The sequence below is a fragment of the Saccopteryx bilineata genome, chromosome 6 (assembly GCF_036850765.1).
Source record: "Saccopteryx bilineata isolate mSacBil1 chromosome 6, mSacBil1_pri_phased_curated, whole genome shotgun sequence".
NCBI classification, from domain to species: domain Eukaryota; kingdom Metazoa; phylum Chordata; class Mammalia; order Chiroptera; family Emballonuridae; genus Saccopteryx; species Saccopteryx bilineata.
In genome coordinates, this window is record NC_089495.1 from 36,531,501 (window position 1) to 36,556,870 (window position 25,370).

The 25,370-nt window shown below is 41.2% G+C and overlaps 1 protein-coding gene and 1 long non-coding RNA gene across 2 annotated transcripts in view; one reads left to right on the forward strand and one right to left on the reverse strand.

Annotated features, from left to right (window-relative positions):
• LOC136308926 (uncharacterized) overlaps positions 1–25,370 on the forward strand; it is a 57,426-nt gene that overhangs the window by 5,254 nt on the left and 26,802 nt on the right. The gene's annotated exons all lie outside the window — the stretch shown is intronic.
• Positions 9,577–25,370, reverse strand: part of CUL4A (cullin 4A) — a 66,775-nt gene continuing 50,981 nt past the window's right edge. The window contains exons 16-20 of the mRNA XM_066236828.1: positions 21,390–21,503; positions 15,333–15,438; positions 14,983–15,155; positions 12,298–12,450; positions 9,577–10,674 (exon numbers count right to left, since the gene is read on the reverse strand). Of these exons, the coding sequence (XP_066092925.1) occupies positions 10,579–10,674; positions 12,298–12,450; positions 14,983–15,155; positions 15,333–15,438; positions 21,390–21,503 (642 nt within the window). The 3' untranslated portion in view covers positions 9,577–10,578. The remainder of the gene's footprint in view (positions 10,675–12,297; positions 12,451–14,982; positions 15,156–15,332; positions 15,439–21,389; positions 21,504–25,370) is intronic.

Below are 25,370 nucleotides of genomic sequence, written 5' to 3' on the forward strand. Positions count from 1 at the left end.
AAACTATTAAGCATAAATGCTAAGTAAATCAGATAAGCAAGGAATCAGAGAGTTTATCTCCCAGCATTCTCTCAGAAAAGTCAGGAAATGAAGTCAAAGGGAGACTTGGGAATCTGAGGAATGGACCTAAACAGGGATGGAAGCAGGAAATCCCAGGACCATAGATAGCTCTGTCAATCATCTGAATTGAAACAACATCAGAGAGTTCTGAGGAAACTGTCTTTAAGAAGTTGGATTCGTGCAAATCATTTAATAAGAAAGTTTATCTTATCCTGACCAGGTGATAGCACAGTGAATAGAGTGTCCACTGGGGATGCTGAGGACCCAGTTTGAAACTCTGAGGTTGCTGGCTTGAACCCAAAGGTCGGTGGCTTGAAGTCTAAGGTCACTGTCTTGAGCCCAAGGTCACTGGCCTGAGCAAGGGGTCACTGGCTGAGTTGGAGACCCCCTCCCCCCATCAAGGCATGTATAAGAAAGCATTCAATGAATCAGTGAATAACTAAAGTGACTCAACTATGAGTTGATGCTTCTTTTCTCTCTCCCTTTCTCTCTGTCCTTCTGTCTCACTAAAAAAAAAGTTTATCATAGTGATAAGACAAAGCATGTGTTTTATGTGTCAACAATAGCAGTTTTGCCTGACCAGGTGGTGGCGCAGTGTATAGAGCGTCAGACTGGAATGCTGAGGACCCAGGTTCGAGACCCCGAGGTCACTAGCTTGAACGTGGGCTCATCTGGTTTGAGCAAAGGCTCACCAACTTGGACCCAAGGTTGCTGGCTCGAGCAAGGGGTTACTCGGTCTGCTGAAGGCTTGTGGTCAAGGCACATATGAGAAAGCAATCAATGAACAACTAAGGTGTCACAACGAAAACTAATGATTGATGCTTCTCATCTCTCCATTCCTGTCTGTCCCTGTCTATCCCTCTCTCTGACTCTCTCTGTCTCTGTTAAAAAAAGAAAAGAAAAGAAAAAAAATAGCAGTTTAAAACTCCAGGGAAAACAAAAAGTTGGACAAGAATGCCGTAGTTCAAATACAAAGCAATCTAAAACATGGCATGAGCTTGAGCATTTGATGGAGTATCAAAAAGAGACATTATTTGTCTCTGATGCTTACAATATTCTTTGAGTTGCATCGGTATGGTGTTAACATTTTACTATCTTTGGGTTAGGCACACTTCTTGCTTCTGGGGTGAATATTATATCATCAATGCCATTCTGAGTCTTCAACTTTTAGATAAAATATAGTTTAATTATTAAATATATAAATATAAAAGTAATCTGACCAGGGCTGTCAGAAATTGGGAGAAAAAAGGAGAAAAACCATGGGGAAAATACAGGCCCTCATTCCCTCATTTTCATATTAGATATTCTTGAGAAACAGTAAATTTATGGATCAAGAAAATAGAGGTTTAGCCCTGAGCAGATGGCTCAGTTGGTTAGTGCATCATCCCAAAGTGCCCTGTCAGGGCACATACAGGAACAGATGGATGGTCCTCTTCTCTCTCCTCCTCTTCCTAAAATCAATAAATATACGTTTTTAAAAAATAAAGGTTTCTGGCCTGACCTGCGGTGGCGCAGTGGATAAAGCGTCGACCTGGAATGCTGAGGTTGCCGGTTCAAAACCCTGGGCTTGCCTGGTCAAGGCACATATGGGAGTTGATGCTTCCTGCTCCTCCCCCTGTCCTCTCTCTCTCTTTCCTCTCTCTCTCTCTCTCTCTCTCTCTCTCTCTCTCTCTCTCCCCAATAAAAATGGATAAATAAAATCTTTTTTTTTAAAAAAAGGAAGTTTAAAAAAAAAAAAAAAGGTTTCAGGCCTGACCTGTGGTGGCGCAGTGGATAAAGCGTCAACCTGGAAATGCTGAGGTCGCCGGTTCGAAACCCTGGGCTTGCCTGGTCAAGGCACATATGGGAGTTGATGCTTCCAGCTCCTCCCCCCTGTCTCTCTCTCTCTCCTCTCTAAAAGAAAATGAATAAATAAAAATAAAAAAATTAAAAAAATATACCTTTAAAAATATATATATAAAAATAAAGGTTTCAGCCTGACCATGCAGTGGCGCAGTGGATGTAGTATTGGACTGGGATGTGGAGGACCCAGGTTCGAAGCTCTGAGGTCACCAGCTTGAGCGTGGGCTCATCTGATTTGAGCAAGGCTCACCAGCTAGAGCCCAAGATCACTGGTTCGAGCAAGGGGTCACTTGTTCTGCTGTAGCCCCCCCAGGTCAAGGCACGTATGAGAAAGCAATCAATGGACAGCTAGGGTGCTGCAACGAAGAATTGATGCTTCTCATCTCTCTCCCTTACTGTCTGTCTGTCCCTATCTGTCCCTCTTTCCGGCTCTGTCACAGAAAAAAATAAATAAAGGTTTCAGTATGTTATTAACAATAAAGTAAATATAAGAGAACTTAAAATTGACTAGACATAGGAGGAGGAGAGGAGGGGGAAGTGGGGTTATTTGGGGGTGGCTCATTCCTTGTCTTTTTTTTTTAAAGGTTTTATTTATTGATTTTACAAAGGGGGGTGGAATGAGAAATATAGTTGCTTCACTTTAGTTGTTCATTGCTTGCCATATGTGCCTAGACCAGACAAGCTCAGGGTTTCAGACCTGCGACCTCAGTGTTCTAGGTCAATGCTCCAGCCACTGCTCCACCACAGGTGAGGCTGATTCCTTGGTCCTTTAAGGTAGGAATAGCTGCTGTAGGATATAGTTGGTGGAGCCATTATGTTTTTCTACAATTTGTGACTGATTAATCTTACAAACATTGTTTTGACCAAAATTCAGAAAGTACAGAAGGAAGTAACAATTTTTTAATTTAAAAAATAAAATAATTTTTTAAATTAAAAAAGAATCAAGTAACAATTTTTAAAATAAAAAGTACTTTAATTAAAAATAAAACAATTATTTTTAAATTTTAAAAAAGTAAGTACAGAAGGGTCTGCAATGAAACATTTCCCTTACCTTTTCCTAGCCTTCCAGAACTCCATTTTAGAGGGGTAGCTATTATTCTATTCTTTCCTGTCATTTCTCATATGTATGTGTGTACATACGTGTGTATACACACATATAAATAGTAGTAGCACCGTAGCACTATTATAGTGTTCTATATTGTTAAAAAACAAAATTTAAGTGAATTAAAAAAATTTTTAATTCATTTTAGAGAGGTGGTAGCAGCAGAGAGAGTGAGAGAGAGAGAGAGAGAGAGAGAAAGAAGGGGGGAGGAGCAGGAAGCATCAACTTCCATATGTACCTTGACCAGGCAAGCCCAGGGCTTTGAACGGGTGACATCAACGTTCCAGGTTGATGCTTTATCCACTGCACCACCACAGGTCAGGCCTTTTTTATTTTTTATTTATTTAAAATTTTTTTTATTTGAGTGAATTTTAAAGACTGCTTTATTCAGTGATTCATTGCTGCCCACAGGCCATCGTTTCTCCACTCCTTGACCCCTCCACCACTGCTTCTCTGAAGCACATACCAAGGAGCCATGACTTTCCTTTCACAGTGCAGTCACCTCCGGGCACTTGGTCACTGCCCTTCACTCCTGGCAGTTCTCTATGCTGTTCATCACTCTTGACCCATCTGGTCCTTGTCCTCCCAGCTTTTATTTCACTGCAACCCCCACCCCACCCCCTTTTCCCCAGTTCTTTTAATTGCTGATATTGTTACAGTGTTGGTCAAATAAGTTTGTAAAATATGATTTTTATGTTGGCTCGCTTATAGTTTGCTTTGGAGGCTGGGCAGCACCAGGTACTTGTGGTCTGTGAAATTACAAATTACTTTCCTGCTTCGGAAGGGCCATTGTTTTGCTAATGTTTGCTGGAGGAGAGGTTTTCATGCCAGAAAGTTTTGAAAAGAGAAAGAGAAGAAGAGTGCTGAGAAAGAAGCCATGTGTGCAGAGAGAGAGCGCAGAGAGAATGCGGAGTGCTGAAGAAGAAGTCAGTTTGTGCAGAGAGGAGGTGTGCAGATGGGGAACCAGAGCTGAGGGGCTTTGGGAGCTCAGCTGAGACTGGTGGGACCTTGGATTCTAGGAGGAACCGGAGAAGATTCTCCTGGTTGTGGAACTGGATAATGGGTCAGGGCTTTGTGAGCTCTGAATGAAGAGGGGAGTGTTTTCCATGTGTGTGCTCGTTGGCCAGTGCGAGACTTTAGTAAAGGAATGGCCCATCATTTTCTGGCTTCTCTATTTTTTGTGTGTGTATTTTTCTGAAGCTGGAAACAGGGAGACAGTCAGACAGACTCCCGCATGTGCCCGACCGGGATCCACCCGGCATGCCTACCAGGGGGCGATGCTCTGCCCATCTGGGGCTTCGCTCTGCTGCAACCCAAGCTATTCTAGCCCCTGAAGCAGAGGCCACAGAGCCATCCTCAGTGCCCGGGCCAACCTTGCTCCAATGGAGCCTCGCTGCGGGAGGGGAAGAGAGAGACAGAGAGGAAGGAGAGGGGGAGGGGTGGAGAAGCAGATGGGCGCTTCTCCTGTGTGCCCTGGCCGGAAATTGAACCCGGACTCCTGCACGCCAGGCCGACGCTCTACCACTGAGCCAACCGGCCAGGGCCTCTCTGTTTCTTTACTGTCTGTCCGAATTCAATGGGAAACTGCATGTGCATGGCTTCGACGGCCACGACTACTGGCCCTACATACAGGAACGAGCCAGTTCAGGACAGCTTGTTGTGATCAAAGAGACGAACTAACTGAACTGAGTGTGTCTTAATTCAGAAATACTGGTACCCTGATAAGGCAGGGGAGTCCTGTCCACAGAGCTGCCTTAACACTGTCCTGGTGCTGGATGTTTTTATAGAGTTCAGGGGAAAAAGAGGAAAAAAAGTAAAAAGTCAGTCACCTAACAATGTGCAGGAGGTGGGAGTTCAGCTGTAGAAATGTCTCCTCTGCAAGTTCTTTTGATGTAAGAGGCCTAATCTGCATGTTCCTATCTGATGTTCTTGGTAAATCAAGACAGCTGGGGTCAGGTGTCTCCCAAGAACAGCCAGGACCTGGCCTCTCTGGGACCATCTGCCTCTGGGAATTATCCGTGAAAAGACTCCGTTTTCATAGGATACAAAGTAAAAATTTAAGATTGATGAACTACGTTTTTAATTAATTTATAGGCCTTAATTTTTCACAGTGAATCCTGTGGCTAGACTTTTACAAACAACTATTGTGATTTAAACTCCCCTAATTGTCAGGCCCTTCCCCAATGTAAGCTTTCCCTGACATTCCTGCAAATGTAAACTTTTCCCTACATTTCAAAGTAAAAGCCAGGGAGCCATTAAGAGAGACTAGCAAGCAGATAAACTATTTCCTAACCCTTACACATCTCCTGTTCAGTACAACTGAAAAGCTACTTACTCTTCCTGAATCCAAATTTCTAACTTTGGGGCTCCCCTATCAATCTGAGCTCCCTCCAAACCCAATTCTTCAGCCCTTCAGTGAGCACATACCTATTTACCCTCCCAGTTATCTTCACAATTGGATTCCAGGGCAAGCTGTCCTAATCAGTCCCTCTCCCCCCATTGCACTCAGCCACCCCAACCCCCAAGGACAGGCCTGGCTTTGTCCTTCACCTGCTTCCACTCCCACCCAAGCCTGTGGTGCATCCAAATGCCAGGCCTAGGAGTGGGTGAGGGGCCTCTCCTGTCCATCCTCCCTCCTGGGTCAGTACAGTTGCGGACAAAGCTTGTCTCAAAATGACCCCTTTGTATTCCTCCTTATGTTTCATTTCTCTTTTGAAATCGCAGTCTGTACTCACTGTTATCATCTCTGCTCCTGTTCTCTGAAAAATGCATCATGAATACATTGTACTTATTTCATGGTTTGTTGGTCTCACGCCTGCTAACTTGGAATTCTGTGTACACTAAAATAATTGTATTTTTATTAAAAAATTTCCCAGGCTTTTAAATTTTCCCCCATGTAGACTTTTAAGAATGTTATTTTTTAAATGGATGTTAACTTTTTATGTGACTAGACTTTTTCCATTCTGATAATAAAAAAATGTACCTTAAATTTATGGCTTCATTTTTTTTTTAAGTGAGAGGAGGGAGATAGACAGACTCCCATATTAGCCTGGTCAGGGACCCACCCAGCAACCCTCATCTGGGGGCCAATGCTTGAATCAACAGCTATCCTCAGTGCCTGAGGCTGATGCACCAACCAACCGGAGCTATCAGAGGGAGAAAGGGGAGAGAGAAGGGAAGAGACAAAAGTGAGGGGGGGGAAGAGAAGCAAATGGTTGCTTCTCATGTGTGCCTGACCAGGGATCAAACACAGGACATCTACATGCTGGGCCAAAGTCCTATCCAGGCAGGGCCTATGGTTTCATTTTTATTAATACTTAAAATCTTTGACCACTTGGAACTTTAGTATAAAAAATGGTTATAATCTAACTTTGTTATTTCAAGGTGGTAACCAGATTTTCCCAACATTATTTGTGGGTCTCCCTTTCCTTGACAAGATGCCCCTTTGTACTTATGGATTGTTTGGTTCCAGAAATCCATTTATTCGCCATCAGCATTGGTGTTTAAATTACATTGTGTTGCACGTTTTTAATTTTTTTAGAGACTGAGACAGAAAGGGAGAAGAGAAGCATCAACTCATAGTTGCGGCACCATAACTGTTAACCCCATAAGTCTATCTTAAAAAAAAAATCACTAAGTGAAATTTTTTATTTTTGTTTTTTTTTGCCAAGAGAGAGACAGGAAGGGAGAGAAATGAGGAGCATCAACTTGTAGTTGTGTCATTGATTGCTTTTCATAGGTGCCTTGACCAGGGTGGGGTGGGGTGGGAGTGGGGCTCAAGCTGGCAACCATGAGGTCATGTCTGTCATCCCACGCTCAAGCCACTCAAGCCAGCGACCTTGGGGTTTTGAACCTGGGTCCTCAGCATCCCAGGCTGATGATGCTCTATTCACTGCGCCACCACCTGGTCAGGCATATTATAGATTTTAAAACAATATTTGACAGTTATTACCTATCTGCTTTTCTGTTTTAACTTTAGGATCACCTTGTCTATTTTGTTTTAAAGTAAGGGACATTTGACACCTTAAGATACCGCATAAATAAATGTATGCCTTTTATAAATGTACTGCTTATAAATGTATTAAGTATAAAGCATTTAAAAATGTTTTTTATATACAAGGGGTCCTTGGGTTATGACATAGTGCCGTTCCTACGACAGTGATATAACCTGAATTTTGGTGTAAGTCGAAATACACCCTAACCTAAGTCACTTACCTATCCTAACATGTGTTGTAAAATCATAATCTAGAACATAAAAACACAAACATGCTACATTACTGCATATTCTTCCGGCACCTGCAACCAAACTATTTCGCTCATGTAGTCCATAAGTATGATGCTAATGGCGTGAGCTGAAACACTCATGTCTCAATTTTTTCAAGTTGTTATGGGAGTGAGCAACGTAATCTCAAAACATCATTGAGGCTGTTGTAACCTGAGGACCCCCTGTAATATAGTTACTAGATATTTTATCCCTTTTTGTTGCTATTAAAAAAAATGGCCATTATATTTTGACTTTTCTGTTAACTTTGTGTACAATTAAAAAATTAGTGAATTTCTCCTCAACCAGTGGTGGCACAGTAGATAGAGCATTGACCTGAACACTGAGGTCCCAGGTTAGAAACCTCAAGGTCACCAGCATGAGTGCAGGTTTGCCAGCTTGAGTGCAGGCTCATCAACATCCCAAGGTAGCTAGCTTGAGCCCCCTGGTTAAGGCACATATGAAAAGCAATCAATAATAAAACTACAAGTTGATGCTTCTCCTTTCTCTCCTTTCTTGTCTCTCTCAGCAAAAAACAAAAAAACCCGCAAATTTTCACATAGTAAATATTTTGAACATAGATTTATGGTTTTTTTTGAAAATTTTAAAAGATTTATTCATTTTAGAAAGAGAGAGAAGGGGGAGGAGCAGGAAGCATCAACTCTTACATGTGCCTAGACCAGGCAAGCCCAGGGTTTTTAACCAGCGACCTCAGCGTTCCAAGTTGACGCTTTATCCACTGCGCCACCACAGGTCAGGCGTGAAATTCTTTTTTAAAAAGATTTTTTTTTGATTTTAAAGAGAGGAGAGAGAGAGAGAGAGAGAAAGGAGAGGGGGAGGAGCAGGAAGCCTCAACTCATTCATTGTAGTTGCTTCTCATATGTGCCTTGACCAGGCAAGCCGAGGGGTTTGGAATTGGCAACCTCAGTGTTCCGTTTGACGCTCTCTTTGCCGCCACAGGTTAGGTATGAAGTCTTTTTTTTTTTGCATTTTTTTTTTTTTGCATTTTTCTGAAGCTGGAAACAGGGAGAGACAGTCAGACAGACTCCCGCATGCGCCCGACCGGGATCCACCCGGCACGCCCACCAGGGGGCGACGCTCTGCCCATCCTGGGCGTCGCCATGTTGCGACCCTCCTGGGTGTCGCCATGTTGCGACCAGAGCCACTCTAGCGCCTGGGGCAGAGGCCACAGAGCCATCCCCAGCGCCCGGGCCATCTTTGCTCCAATGGAGCCTTGGCTGCGGGAGGGGAAGAGAGAGACAGAGAGGAAGGCGCGGCGGAGGGGTGGAGAAGCAAATGGGCGCTTCTCCTATGTGCCCTGGCCGGGAATCGAACCCGGGTCCTCCGCACGCTAGGCCGACGCTCTACCGCTGAGCCAACCGGCCAGGGCTGAAGTCTTTTTTTTTAATCGTAGCTTTTTAGTTGCTTCTCGGGAGTTTTCTGGGAATCATTTATTTGTAAATATCTTTCCAATTTTATAGCTTTCTCATCTAAGTGCCTTTTCCTTTTCAGTAATTTCCTCTACACTATTAGCTTTACCGTATTAACCTTTAACTAAAATAAATCTTTAAATGATACTGATAACAGAAAGGACAGAAACAGACAATTAGGAGGTACAGTGTGTTGCTCTTAATCACCATGAAGTCAAACCAGTCTGCTGATGTTCTCACGAGTAGGGATTTCTGAAAGAGGACAGGAAGAACTCATTACCAGAGAGGGTGACAGTTCTTTGCCGTTTCTGGTTCTGTCTGTTGTACTAGTAATGAATTTTAAATTGCTAAAGATTTATGAAGAATGTTGTCTGCATACCACAAAGTTTTATTAATTAATTTTAAGGCCAATTTTACTAATTTTATTCAGAGTAAGTCTACATTAAATTATAATATTAATCTCTAGAGAGAATGAAATTAAAATATAAGAAGTAGAAATCTATTTGGTCTTTCATAGACCACATATTATAGAATCAAAAGAAAATGTACAAATATAGAAATGAAGATACTTAAAGAGGATTTTCATATAGGAAACCCATAAGATGTCGTTTTAAATACACATGTTTCAAAAAGGCAGAATCTTTGAATAATTTAGCACAAAATCAAATTATATAAACTTGGTATATTTCAGAAAATATTGCTTTAAACACTTATACCATGATCAAAATTCCTTTGGTAGTTTTTAGTCAAAATGAAACATGCTATTATGTAAAATATAAAGTACTTTTTAAGTGTTATCATAAAAGTATCTTTGTTATAGTTACCATACTAACATCATCTGCTGTTTAACCTAACCTATACATACACAAAATGAAACCAGGTGCCAATGAAAACCTTTTAATCTTTTGACAAAATAACCTCTGCTTCACAACAAAGACTTTAAGTCTCCTATAAAACTTTTTACAGTGGTTACAGCACAGAGAACAATGACTGTCCCTGTGCCTGACTGTAAAAAACAAAACCAAATTTTGTTACAGCAATCATACAAATACTGCAATTAAAAAAGAAATCAAACAGCAGTTACCCCAATGCAAAAAAAGAGGGACTGCTAGACTCAATTTTAGAATGGTAAACTCAAACACACTATCCCCCCAAAATCCTTAAAACAGAAAGTTCACAAATAATTCAGTGGAAATAAAGGTGCTGATGGGTTCACTTCATGAAGGACACCAGACCTATGTCCTCTTGGCACACATCGGAGGTTGCACTGAGAAACCTCGGTATAGAAACATCAGTTATCAAAGTTTAACACTTTTTGAAAATAAATGAAACAAACAGATGCCAGTATTTAGGTTGCATAATCAATAAGCCAGTTTTTAACACTGACTTTCTTCCTAATGTTCAATTAAAAGCTCTTGTTATTAATCTGAGTGTTCATCAACTAAGATAGCTTATCTTCAGGAATATCTAAGTAATCTCTGTAACTAAAGAATGCAGCATAGAGGGTCTTTTTCATTGTGCATTCATGATCACACACACAAAAACAAACCAAACTTTCAGTTTCCTGCTACAACACCTTACAAAGGAATCTCATTTAACCAATATCTTCTTGTACAACCTCAATGTCATCCTGCACAGAGCAATGGAAACGATTTAAATGACTAAAAGAACAAGAGGAAGAACTGGAGGGTGAAAAGATACATATGCTATTTGCATATCCTTAAGCCTTGTGAAGGGTTATCCAAGAATCATCGCCTTTCCTTCTAATCCAAAATATCTGTGCTGGCTCAATCCCAGAAAGTCCTGGCAACAGCACAGAAGTGTTTTACTGCTCCGAAGATTCATTCCAGTGTTTCACTGAAAGAAAACAGCTGGCTGACGCATCAGGCCACATAGTGGTACTGATTTGGATTGTCTTTGTCTCTCTCCATATAGTCTCTGTCTATAAGAGATTCAATTCTTTTTTTCAAATCTCCAGGCTAAAAAAGAAAAACAAAACCCCCAGTTACAGTGGCATTAAATTTACAAACATGGGAAATATAACATCATGCATAAAGTATGTGACATATATTACAATTGTATATACATATTTATTTGTAATTATAAACTAATTATAAAATGAATAAACTAAAACTCCATCAAAAACAATGTTAATATTGTCTCTTGATCAACATGCTTCCATGTGACTTTGTCAGAGCAGGAAGTTCCCTCAACTTCCCGTGGGAAATGTGTGTGATACTTGTGAAATGTAAATACATTATTGGTCACTAATGAGTACACATGCATTGCATATCCTATTAAGTAACACATATTTGTTTGAAAGAATATCTGATGTCTCAGGGCATTTTCATCTGTTGCTTCTCCCTAAGTACTATATTTATTATTATATTTATTAGATATGCTATAGCTATGTAGTATAATCACAGATTCTGAGTATTCCTGTGCTAAAAGTGGATGATGAATTGACATATCCAAGCTATGACATGTCTGCCCATGAAGGGTGCCCTCTGGCTCTGCTGTGTTAGAAAGCACAACTATGCTGACAATAAGAGCAAGCATTTCCCTGTATTTTCTATCTTCCAGAGAGCATAATTTTCTGTTCAGTGATAGACCATGTTTTACAATATGTGCCTGAAACCCAGTTATCTATCAAAGCAGAACTAGGTAGTATGGCTGTATGCACAATTTTCTTGCTATTCAGTCTTTTATTGCTGAGTCACTCATTTGCTAGGGGGCAAATCAACACTCCCTGGCTTGTGGTAGGGAAGAAGGCTGTAAGCAGCAGTCTTCCATGACTGTGCAGGGCACTGTGGAGCACCCCTTGCCTCTGAATAGTACAGGAGCCCCATAATTGCTGAGGCAGGATAACACCCCCTCCCACCAGTTCAGTATTGAGACTCACTGGTCCACCTCAACTTGCCTCCCTTGAGGAAAAGAGGGGGTAGCTGCTCTTTTTTCAAACTGGGTAACATAATCAGGGTACTCCAACCTCAAAAGCACATGTAGCAGGTTTAGACACTGAAAGGTCAGGTGTCATATGAGTCCCATTCTTTCTAGGTGGGTATATGTTTTGAAGAGCTCTTTATAATGCCCTCCCCTCACATCCTGTACTCCACATATAGTCAGGACAGATCTCACTTCTAGAAATACGTAGGACTGAAAGGTTTTAGGGTAGAATTTTTACTCAACAGGAACAAAAACATATTACTGAGATAAGAGAATGCTTTGTAGCTTGTAAAATGACGAGTAAATGAGTTGGTAGTATGATCTCCTTAATATCCTGTGATAGTCCTGGCCAGGTTAGAGCACTGTCCAGATATGCCATGGCTGCGGGTTCAATTCCTAGTCAGGGCACATATAATAAACAACCAATGACTGAAAAAAAAAAAAAAAAAGTGGAACAAATCGACCCCCCATCTCCCTTCCTTTCTCAAATCAATTTAAAAAGATCCTGACATATAACCTGAACTGTTACAACTACTGAGAAGATATGGGTCCATTTCCATGTAGTACCCTCCTCTTCCCTTCTTGAAAATTTACAACATGCTTTGTTAATGGTTTAGCACAATACTATAGGTTTAATTAAGCAAATATCCATTTACCTTTACTGGAAATTTCAGCTGATTATACAACTCAGAAACTAAAAGATTATGACCAAGAGTCTTCCTCATCTTCATTATTCTGACGATAGCAGCGTCAATCTGATACTGTCTGTCCTGAAACACTCTCTCGGTGGTGCTGACTTGTTCTTCAACCTGCAAAAAAAAGACAAGAAGTTAACTTTAATGACATATTTTAGTAGTATTTCATACTATTGAGTTTGAGTAGAAATTTGAAAGGCCAAACTTTGGATGAATCTTGTTCTGCTATGCATTTTTATATGTTCTAATAAAACCTAGAGTCCCAAGAACAGTGTAACTTCAGTACCAAAACTTGAAAATTAATTTAAAAAGTTACTTAAAAAGCTGTAAAAAGCCAGTATAAACCCTATATAATCCTGGATTAGATCTAGTAGCACAGTAATAAAAAAGGCATACTAGCCATCAGAAATGTAAATTTGGCCCTAGTTGGCTCAGTGGCTAGAGCATTGGCCCAGCACATAGACGTCCAGGGTTTGATTCCTGGTCAGGGCACACAGAAGAAGTGACCATCTGCTTCTCTCCCACCTCCCTCTCCCCTTTCCATAGCCAGTGGCTCAGTTGGTTCAAGCATCGAGACACCAGCACTGAGGATGGCTCCCTTGGAGCGCATCAACCTCAGGTGCTAAAAATAGCTCCGTACTCGAGCATCAGCCCCAGATGGGGTTGCCAGGAGGATCTCAGTTGGAGCACATGCGGGAGAGTCTACCTCACTATCTGTCCTCTTCTCACCTAAAAAAACAAAAGCCTGACCAGGTGGTGGCACAGTGGATAGAGCATCGAACTGGGATGCGGAGGACCCAGGTTCGAGACCCCAAGGTCATCAGCTTGAGCATGGGCTCATCTGGTTTAAGCAAAGCTCACCAGCTTGGACCCAAGGTCACTGGCTTGAGCAAGGGGTTACTCGGTCTGCTGCAGCCCCACAGTCAAGGCACATGTGAGAAGGCAATCAATGAACAAGTAAAGTGCCACAACGAAAAAATTAATGATTGATGCTTCTCATCTCTCTCCGTTCCTGTCTGTCTGTCCCTATCTATCCCTCTCTCTGACTCTGTCTCTGTAAAAAACAAAAACAAAAAAAAAACAAAAAAGTAAGCTTTGCTTAACATTGGGAACCTACTAATATAGCTGAGATTACCCAATAATTTCAAGGTTAGATTATAATCATCTTGATAAGGTATGATAAAACTGAAAATCAATTCTTGATTTAAAACAAACGAGCATATTAAGAATTAAAGATAAAAGAAGAGCCCGAACAGAAAAAGAACTGTTATCAGAAACAAATCGCAAACACTGATAACTTCATATTAAACAGCAACCTAACGGGGTCTACAGATCAGAGTGGTGAGGGAAAGGCAGGTCTCTATATGTATGTAAGGTGTGTTTCAGGAAGGGAGAATCCAAGCTTCCTTCATATTTTCAAAGGAACCCATGACCCCCCCAAAAAGGTTATTGTTCCCTGTACTCAAGATTAAAAACAACAACAAAAACACTGCATGAGTGTAATCAAAAGTGGCAGTAAGTGATTTTCTTTGGGGGAAAGAGATGACAGAGAGTCCCACTTTGGAATTATAACTCCAAAATTTTATACTCTTTAATTACTTTATTATAAATTCCTAATAGTACAAAAACATGAATCAAAGGATATGTCCATTTAAATCTTTAACAGATATGTCAAATTACCCACTAAAAACATGTAACAATCCAAACATCTTAAAAATAAAATAAAAATGCCAGTTTTCCCATATATTACCAACCCTGGATATGACAAACTTTTAAACATTTTCAAAATTGACAGATGAAAATAGAATGTTACTTTATTTTGAATTTCATAAAAGTTACTGGTAAGAGTGAACATCTTTTATACATTTATTGGTCTTTATTTCTTCTTGTGTAATCTGAACACATTTTCTGACTGGGCTACTTGGAACACCTCTGTGTCAGTGAAGCAATCACTGTCCACTGCTGGGGGTGGAGAAAGTGGGTACCACTGAGGTCAAGTCCAGCTGTCCTTCTGTGGTCTGAATTGACCTCAATCTTTCAAAAGGCCTCTACTCACTCATTCACATGTATTAATACAAAGGGGCCATGTGGACACCCTGTTATCCAAGTGGGTGCCAAGGAGTGCAAGGCCTTCTGCATTAGGAAAGGCCTGACGGCAGTGGGCCAGACCTGCTCTGGACATGAACCTTGAGAATCTGATCAAAACTACAGATGCTCCGCCTGTACACAGATCACAGATACAATGTCAGTGGGTCTAAGACACCCACAACTCTTACCACTTCCACCCCAGGACCCTGGCTGAGGCCGAGGCTGAGAGAATGGCTGAAATATGCTGTGCAAAAATAAAAAGACAAGTCACTGGGTTTTGGAAATGACATGCTCTCTCTACTAACAGACTCTGTTACAGGAATCTGATTTATCCCACCATTTTTTGTGAAAAACTGTTAAATGCATTTCTTCCTGATTGTCATTCCTATTGTGAATATAAAGTTACTGAAAGCTACATTAAAATGAGTACTCTTATAAACAGTATTCAAATACTTTAGAAATATGCTTCAGAACTTTATTTATAGTTAAGAAATTATAAAAACTAACGCTTTCTGGATGAACACCCTCCCTAAGTAAAAAGAGAAAGTTTATACATACGGTTTCCTTCATTTGAATCTGATTTATCTTTATTCGAAACAACTTGTGCTTGAATTCTCCATTAAAAATGAATTTGTCTCCATCTTCTACCTCTTTTCCTTTGGGACTTTTAATCAGAACTCGTGCTTTGCCACAGGCTAGCGACTGTAAGGTTCTTCGCAATTCACTGTCCTCTGAATGGGGAGAAAATGCAGGCACAGATTAGTGTTAAAATAAAGACACTCAACAAGAATGAAGGAAACCACACTCAATTGTGTTGAGCAGAAACAGAGTCTGCATCTCTTAAAGGAATAAATGTTTTACAAACAAGGACATTCAGAAACCACACATTCATGAAAAAGTTTTCACACCTATGCCAGTGGCCATTTTTATTTCTTCAAAGCTGAATTCATCTCCTTCGTTGAACATGAGAAGCACCAGAGTCTGGAAGAGGGACACCTGGAATTCTTTCTTTCCCTTAAAGAAAACAGACACATCATGTGTGAAGCTGTTTGTACAATCTTGAAAAAAAAAATCTTTTTTAATGTTTTCTTTTTTTTTTTCCATTTTTCTGAAGCTGGAAACAGGGAGAGACAGTTAGACAGACTCCCGCATGCGCCCGACCAGGATCCACCTGGCACGCCCACCAGGGGCGATGCTCTGCCCACCAGGGGGCGATGCTCTGCCCATCCTGGGCGTCGCCATGTTGCGACCAGAGCCACTCCAGCGCCTGGGGCAGAGGCCACAGAGCCATCCCCAGCGCCCGGGCCATCTTTGCTCCAATGGAGCCTTGGCTGCGGGAGGGGAAGGGAGAGACAGAGAGGAAAGCGCGGCGGAGGGGTGGAGAAGCAAATGAGCGCTTCTCCTGTGTGCCCTGGCCGGGAATTAATGTTTTCTTTATTGGTTTTACAGACAGAGAAGGTGAGGGGAACAAGACTATTCAACTCATAGTTGCTTCACATTAGCTGTTCATTGCTTGTTTGTTGCTTCTTGTATGTGCATTAACCAGGCGAGCCCAGGGATTCACACTGGAGACCTTAGTGGTCCAGGTCGACACTCTTTCCACTGCGCCACCACAGGTCACGCACAATCTTGAAGAAAATTTTTTTTAGCACATGTGCGCATGAGAGAGAGAGGGGGGAGGAACAGAGACAGGAAGGGAGAAAGATGAGGAGCATCAATTCTTTGTTGCAGCACCTTAGTTTTTCATTGATTGCTTTCTCCTATGTGCCTTGACTGAGGGGTTACAGCTAAGCCAGTGACCCCCTGCTCAAGCTGGTGACCTCGGAGTTTTGAACCTGGGTCCTCAGTGTCCCAGGCCATTGCTTTAACCACTGCGCCATCACCTGGTGAGGGCAATCTAGAAAAATTTTAAAAGGCATTTTGCTCTCAAACTTTGGGGTAGGGGAACTAGCCACCAAATAAATTGTTAACGATTATAGAAGAATAAAATAACTTGGTATTGCACTTAAAAGTTCTTCTCTTGAGCCTGACCAGGTGGTGGTGCTGTGGATAGAGCATCGGACTGGGACACAGAGGACCCAAGTTCGAACCCTGGCAGCGCTGGCTTACCAGCTTGAGCACAGGCTCACCAGGTTGAACATAGGATCACAGACCATGACCCCATGGTCACTGGCTTGAAGCCCAAGGTCGCTGGCTAGAGCAAGGTGGTCACTCGCTTTGCTGTAGCCCACTGGTCAAGGCACATATGAGAAAGCAATCAATGAACCACTAAGGTGCCACAATGAAAGACTTGATGCTTCTCATCTCTCTCCCTCCCTGTCTTTTCCTATCTGTCCCTCTTTCTGTCTCTGTCAACACATAAAAAAAAAAGTTCTTCTCTTGAAATATTTTTTAAAGTAGGGAAAGTTATTTAGTAAGTTGTGTTGAACAAGAAGGAATTATCACTACTTGAAGTCAGACATTGCCAACACAAACCTAACAAGCACCCTTGCATCCCATTTGTAGCCTACTGTAGTCCTCTAATGGTAGAGTGAATGCCACTGGAGTGCACAGAACATGAGAAGACCCAGTGACAAAGTCTGTATGGACAGGGATGCTAGCAAAAGATCCAGCCAACATCATTCTTAAAAGAATGAATAATGTAATCAACACATAAATGACCATAAACTGTGGTCCCAGCTTCCCTTTCTATGTGCTTGTGACATACATGACTAATGTAACCCAGCTTTGGCCCTCATATAATTCCCCACCTCTATTCCAAAAAGTTCCCACTGCAGACTCTCAACACAAAAGTAGTTTTGTGTGGACAATGGAGCATCCTATGTGAGGGCTTCATTCTCAAGCCTAGCCATGGAAGGCAAGAACTACAGTCATGAGATCATGTTGCAGAGGTCTAGTTCTGAAGCTGGCAGTAAGGGGAATCATAACTTTTATATACCTTAAAGCAGGGGTCCCCAAACTTTTTACACAGGGGGCCAGTTCACTGTCCCTCAGACCGTTGGAGGGCCGGACTATAAAAAAAACTATGAACAAATCCCTATGCACACTGCTCATATCTTATTTTAAAGTAAAAAACCAAAATGGGAACAAATACAATATTTAAAATAAAGAATAAGTAAATTTAAATCAACAAACTGACCAGTATTTCAATGGGAACTAAGCTCCTCTCACTGACCACCAATGAAAGAGGTGCCCCTTCTGGAAGTGCGGTGGGGGCCGGATAAATGGCCTCAGGGGCTGTATGGGGCCCACGGGCCGTAGTTTGGGGACCCCTGCCTTAAAGACTAGTAGGTGTGGTTTTATGTATATAATCTTGTACAATGCCTGACCAGGCGGTGGCGCAGTGGATAGAGCATTGGACTGGGATGTAAAGGATCCAGGTTTGAAACCCCAAGGTTGCCAGCTTGGGCGCAGGCTCATCTGGTTTGAGCAAAGCTCACCAGCTTGAGCCCAAGGTCGCTGGCTTGAGCAAGGGGTTACTTAGTCTGCTGTATCCCCCGCCCCCCTGTCAGGGCACATACGATAAAGCAATCAATGAACAACTAAGGTGTTGCAACGAAGAATTGATGTTTCTCATCTCTCTCCCTTCTGATCTGTCTGTTCCTATCTGTCCCTTTCTCTCTGTCACAAAAATAAATAAATTCCTGCACAATAAGCATAATGTAACATGTATCCATCATTTATATATAATTGCATATAATATATATATAGTTGACCCTTGAACATGAATTGAACTGCTTTGTGTCCACTTATACCTTATTTAAATATTTATTTATTTAATTGAATTTATTGTGGTGACATTGGTTAACAACATTACATAGGTTTCAGGTGCACAATTCTATAATATTTTGTCTGTAAATTGTGTGCTCACCACCCCAAGTCAAGTCTCCTTCCATCACCATTTATCCCTTCTTTCCCCTCTTGTCTCTTCCCATCCCACTTCCCTTTGGTGATCACCACAGTTGTCTGTGTCTGAAGCAGATTTTAATTTTTCCCTTGATCCCTTTACTTTTTTCACTCAGCCCCCCAACCCCTCTCCCCTCTGACAGCTGTCAGGCTGTTCTCTATATCTAGGAGTTGTTTTTATTCTGTTCATTAGATTCCACATATAACTGAAATGATATGGTACTTGTCTTTCTCTGACTGGTTTGTTTCACTTAGCATAATAATCTCCAGGTCTATCCATGCTATCACAAAAGGTAAGATTTCCTTCTTTTCTATGGCTATAAATTATCACATTTACTGCAGCTTTTTTATCCACTCATCTGATGGGCAGTTGGCTACTTCCAAATCTGGACTATTGTAAATAACATTGCAATGAACATAGGGGTAGGTGCATATATACTTTCAAATTAGTGTTTCAGGTTTCTTTGCATATATTCCCAGAAGTGGAATTGCTGGGTCATAAGGCAATTCCATTTATAATTTTTTGAGGTGACTCTATCTTCCTTTCCACAGTGGCTGCATCAATCTGCATTCCCACCAACAGAGCACGCGGGTTCCCTTTTCTCGACACTCACCAACACTTACTGTTTGTTGACTTACTGATGTTAAACATTTTGCCAGCTGTGGTTTTAATTTGCATTTCTCTGATGACTGGTGATGTTAAGTATCCTTCCATGTCTACTGGCCATATGTATGTCCTCTTTGGAGACGTGTCTATTCAGGTCCTTTGCCCATTTTTTCATTGAACTGTTTGTTTTTTTGATGTTAATTTTTATGTTTTTATAAATTTTGGATATTAATCCTTTTTCAGATGCATCATTGGCGAATATGTTCTCCCATTTCAGTGGGTTGTCCTTCTATTTTGTTGATGGTTTCCAAAACCTTTTAGTTTGATGTAGTATGTATGTATTGATTGATTGATCATTTCCCTCGTCCGAGGAGATGTATCAGAAAAAATACCGCTATGAGAAATGTCCGAGACTTTACTGTCTGTTTTCTTCTAGGATTTTTATGGTTTCGAGTCTTACATTTAGGTCATTAATCCATTTTTGAACTATTCTTGTATATGGTGTAAGATGGTCTAGTTTCATTTTTCTGCATGTATCTATCCAATTTTCCCAACATTTACTGAATAGCCTGTCTTTACCCCACTTGTATCTCCTTACCTCTTTTGTCAAATATTAATTGACCATATAGGTGTAGACTGATTTCTGGGCTCTGTATTCTGTTCCAGTGATCTGTATGTCTGTTTTTATGCCAGTACCATGCTGTTTTGATTACTATGGCCTTGTAGTCTAGTTTGATATCAGGTAGTGTGATTCTTCCAACTTTGTTCTTCTTTCCCAAGACTGCTGTGGCTATGTGCAGTCTTTTTGGCTCTATATAAATTTCTGGAATACTTGTTCTAGTTCTGTGAAGTATGCCATTGGTTATCTTGATAGGAATTGTGTTGAATCTATAGATTGCTTTGGGCAGTAAGAACAGTTTAATGATGTTAATTCTTTCTGTCCATGAACACAATACAGTGTGTCTGTAAAGTCATGGTGCACTTTTTGACCAGTCACAGAAAAGCAACAAAAGACAATAGAAATGTGAAATCTGCACCAAATAAAAGGAAAACTCTCCCAGTTTCATACCTATTCAGTGCAGTTTGATGTGGGCTCACGCACAGATTTTTTTAGGGCTCCTTAGGTAGCTATCCTGTATAGCCTCTACAGGCTCATCACTGATTGATGGCCTACCAGAACAGGGTTTCTCCACCAAACTGCCAGTTTCCTTCAACTGCTTATCCCACCAAGTAATGTTATTCCTATGTGGTGGCGCTTTGTTATAAACACGCCGATATTCACGTTGTACTTTGGTCACGGATTCGAACTTAGCGAGCCACAGAACACACTGAACTTTCCTCTGTACCATCCACATCTCGACTGGCATGGCCGTGGGCTGCTCCACAGTATACATGGTGTTACGTCACCATCTGCGCATGCGCACATGCTGCCACATCATCCTACAGAAACTGGGAGGGCTTTCCTTTAATTTGGTGCAGATTTCACATTTCTATCATCTTTTGTTGCTTTCCTGTGACCGGTCAAAAGTGCACCATGACTTTATGGACACACTGTATATGCTTCCACTAGTAACTCTGTAATTTCTTTGCTTAGTATACATAATTTTATTTATAAAATTGAAGTTAAATTCAAATATGAAGGGACTGTTTTGTGACTTGCTTCTTTATTGATATATTGTATGCATTTTCCCTCTTAATTGATCACTTTCAATAACAGCATTCCAACAGATATTTTTATTCATTAACCCGATAAAAGGTTTTATTAAGATGAATTCCCAGGATTGGAATTATTGCAACAAAGCATGTGATTTGAGAAGTTCTGAGATATGTACCTGTCAAACTGCCCTTCATAAAGCTCATGTGTTCCCTACAGCAGTGGGCAAAAGTTACTGTTACTTTTAGTTTTAGCTTTTATCAATTTCACAGTCAAAAAGTAACATTTTATTGTATATATTTTAATTTGCAACCCTTTGGCAGAGAGGTGGAACACATTTTCATGGATATTGATGTTTTAGTTCTTTTTTTTTTAATTGATCTTTGGTAAGGGGAGAAACATCAACTTGTTTCACTCATTCATGCTGTCACTGTTTGATTCTTGTATGTGCCCTGACTAGGGACTGAACTCGCAATGTTGCCATATTGGGCAATGCTCTAACCAACTGAACTACCTGGCCAGGGCCTGATATTCTAGTGTTGCTTTTATGAGTTGCCTCTCCACATCCTTTGCTCTTTTTTTCAGTAAATGCTTTTATTCTTGTTGACTTTTTTTTTCTTGTTGACTTATTGATCAGAATATTAATCCTTCAACTGTTTAATTTTATTAACCTAGAAAAGTCAGTGTTGAATGATACTGACTAATCTTTTCCTTTCTTTGCTACCAAAGTTCCATCACAATTTCAAAAACTCTATTAACATACTTATAAAATTAAAAAATAAATTTAAAATAACTTACTTCTTTAAACTCTGCTTTTAAAACAGCATGTCCCAATGTAGTTTGCCACTGAAGTTTTCGACCACTGTGCTTTCCGAGATAAAATGTCTTAAATACTTCCTGAAGTTTAACCATCTGTCAAGCACAGGAAGACAATTTAATTATGTTAAACACCATTGGTCATTCAATGTACAATATTTTAAAACTTTTCACAGCTGAATAAAACAATCAGTTCTGTTGGACAGTTATTTTTTTGGACTCTATATACCTGTGAAAATGTCCACCAATCTAGGACACCTGGGTTTCCCCTCCCACAATGGAATACTTGAACTGGTGTTTAATGTACAAACATGTTGTATTCTGTATTCTCCACACATCTCCATGCAGGCTTCCCTGGCCAGTGGCATATGTAATTAGGGCCATGTGGCCATCCTCAGTTAGAGACGCTGTCTGAATGCCCAGGTGTACCCTGCCAAGCCTCAGCTCAAGCTCTTACTCACTCCTAACTGCTCTTAGGGCCTTGCAATGCCTCATCTGTGAACCATGAACTGTGGTAATGGTAAGGCCCAGGCATCAAGCTTTTGTGAGAGTTAATGTAAAACACTCAGGACAGTGCATGCATAGGAAGCATGACACAAGCTACTATTTTCATTGCTATTTTCTTTTTTTTTTTTTTAACAGAGACAGAGAGAGAGTGAGGGATAGACAGGGACAGACAGACAGGAACGGAGAGATGAGAAGCATCAATCATTAGTTTTTCGTTGCGCATTGCGACACCTTAGCTGTTCATTGATTGCTCTCATATGTGCCTTGACCATGGGCCTTCAGCAGACCGAGTAACCCCTTGCTTGAGCCAGCGACCTTGGGGTCTCGAACCTGTGTCCTTCCGCATCCCAGTCTGACGCTCTATCCACTGCGCCACCGCCTGGTCAGGCATTCATTGCTATTTTCTTGGAGGATTTCTCATGCCTTCTAAACTTTCTGCCAGTTTTTTTTTAATATTAATATTTTTTTATTAAATTTAATGCAGTGACATTGATAAATCAGGGTACATATGTTGAGAGAAAATATCTCTAGATTATTTTGACATTTGATTGTGCTGTATACCCCTCCCGCAAAGTTAAATTGTCTTCTGTCACCTTCTATCTGGTTTTCTTTATGCCCCTCCCTCCCCCTAATCTGCCAGTTTTTTATTGCTTGTTATCCTACTTTTAAGTTCCTGAGCTTCTCCTTCTCCAGGTGTCTCCCTCTTTTCCTACTCCTGTATCTGTTCTTGTTTCGTTCATGGACGAACTCTTTATTTCTCTGAGTTTCTGTATATGTGTTCATATGCACCACATTTGTTCCTCTTCACTTCCTTTGGCTCATTAGTTTGAGTTCCTTGGCTTCGCTCTGCACCCAGGGTTACCAGCAGTCTGTGCTGCCAAATCTCACGGCCCTCCTCAGGCTTCATCTTGTGAGATGACCCCTCTCAACAGCTGTCCACGCAGCAACCACAGCCTCCTCCTACCCTTCTAGCTTCTATGACACTCCCTGCTTAGACTTGAGCCAGTGCTTTCTGAGTCGTCTTTGGTTTGTCTTCCCACCTATTATATTATACATACTAGCATCTCCAGGGTCCTGTCCCCTCCTCTTTTCACTCTGGTCATTCCCTTATCAGTGTCCTCAGCACTTCCAAGTTCTTCCTAAGAGTAAAATTCTTCCATGGCTTACTAATGCCCCTTTCCTCTGAAACTTCTGAACTACACTGGCCTGGCCTGTGCCTCCCCGTTGTCCCTTTCTCCACTTCACTGAGCACCCCCTGCCTCATCCTCCATCAGGATTTCACACGTCTCCTTCACCAGATCTGGGAACCCACTTCCCTAAAAATACCTACTCATTTTTTGAAATTGCTTCCTCAGAGAAGCCACCACTAACCACTCAGCTCTGATAGCATTTAGGGAATTTGTGAATATGTCCTCTGGACAGAGAGCTTAAAGGGGGCAGGACCAGGTCTGGGCTTCTCATTGCTGTCCACTCTGCATAGTACCAGCAGGTGCCCAGTGAATACATAATCACTGCTGTTCCTGGGCCTGATCTGCCCTTTCAATAAGTGCTTCTGTGCTCCATCGAAGTGGTGCCCTCTGTCAGTCTCACATCACCTTGGTAAACTCCTTTTCATGCTTCAAAAGTCAGCTCAACAGTCATAATTACACCCATATACCATTACCCAACTTCACCAACATCAAATCCTAGGCATGGTAGCATTTCATTTCTAAGTATTTTAATATATATCGAAAAGATAAGGGCTCTTCAGAGAATATATCTACTATACCATGTCACACCTACAAACTAAAAGTCAATAATGTGATGAAATGCTTAATGCATACGTTCCCTAAAAATTATTTCCTTGACATTAATTCCTAAAGTGATAACTGAAATTATGTTAGCAGTAACAAACCATGGGTGCTTAGTACATGCTAATTATTATACTATTCCAGGTTCAAAATGGATAAAAAACCTAAATGTAAGAGCTAAAAACTATAAAACTCTTAGGAAAAAAAACAGAGGGATAAATTCTCATAACCTTGGATTTGGTAATAGTTTTTTTTTTTAAGCTATCACACCAAAAGTACAAGTAACAATAGAAATAATAGATTCATTAGACTTTACCAAAATTAAAAGCTTTTGTGCAAAGCCTGATAAGGATCTAGTATACAGAATATATAAAGAACTTTTATAGTTCAACAACAGAAAGGCAGACAGACACAATTAAAAAGAGAGCAAAGGGTTTAAATAGTCTTCTTCAAAGAAGATCTACGAATGGCCAGTAAGCACATGAAAAGATGCTCAATATCATTAGTTATTAGGGAAAAAAATCAAATCAAAATGGGATTCCCACTCATACTCTAAGATGGCTATAACCAAAGAACTGAAAATAACAAATATTGGTGAAGATGTAGAGAAACTGGAATCCTTGTGTGCTGCTAATGGTAATGTATAATGTAGCTATGAAGGAAAACTATAGCAGTTGCTCTAGAAGCTAAACAGAATTATCACCTGACCCAGAAATTCTAGGGATATACTTAAAGAACTAACAATAGCTATTCAAACAAAAATTGCATTCTTGTTCACAGCAGCACTATTCACAATAGCCAAAAGTGGAAACAATCCAAGTTTCAATTGATGGATGATTGGATAAACAAAGTGTAGTGTATATCCAAACAATGGAAAATTGTCTTTTTTTTTTTTTTCCCTGTATTTTTCTGAAACCGGAAACGGGGAGAGACAGTCAGACTCCCGCATGCGCCGGTCTGGGATCCACCCGGCACGCCCACAGGGGGCGACACTCTGCCCACCAGGGGGCATCGCTCTGTTGGGACCAGAGCCACTCTAGCGCCTGGGGCAGAGGCCAAGGAGCCATCCCAGCACCTGGGGCCATCTTTGCTCCAGTGGAGCCTCAGCTGCGGGAGGGGAAGAGAGAGACAGAGAGGAAGGAGAGGGGGAGGGGTGGAGAAGCAGATGGGCACTTCTCCTGTGTGCCCTGGCTGGGAATCGAACCCGGGACTTCTGCACTCCAGGCTGATGCTCTACCACTGAGCCAACCAGCCAGGGCCTTTTTTTTTTTTTTTTTTTTTAAACAGGGACAGAGAGAGTGAATCAGAGAGAAGGACAGACAGGCACAGACAGATAGGAACAGAGAGAGATAAGCATCAATCATCAGTTTTTCGTTGTGAGACCTTAGTTGTTCATTGATTGCTTTCTCATATGTGCCTTGACAATGGGCCTTCAGCAGACCGAGTAACTCTTTGCTCGAGCCAGCGACCTTGGATCCAAGCTGGTGAGCTTTGCTCAAACCAGATGAGCCTGTGCTCAAGCTGGCGACCTCGGGGTCTTGAACCTGGGTCCTCTGCATCCCAGTCTGACGCTCTATCCACTGCACCACCGCCTGGTCAGGCAAAATTATTCAGTCTTAAAAAAGAATGAAGCACTGCTCTGGCCAGATAGCTCAGCTGGTTAGGG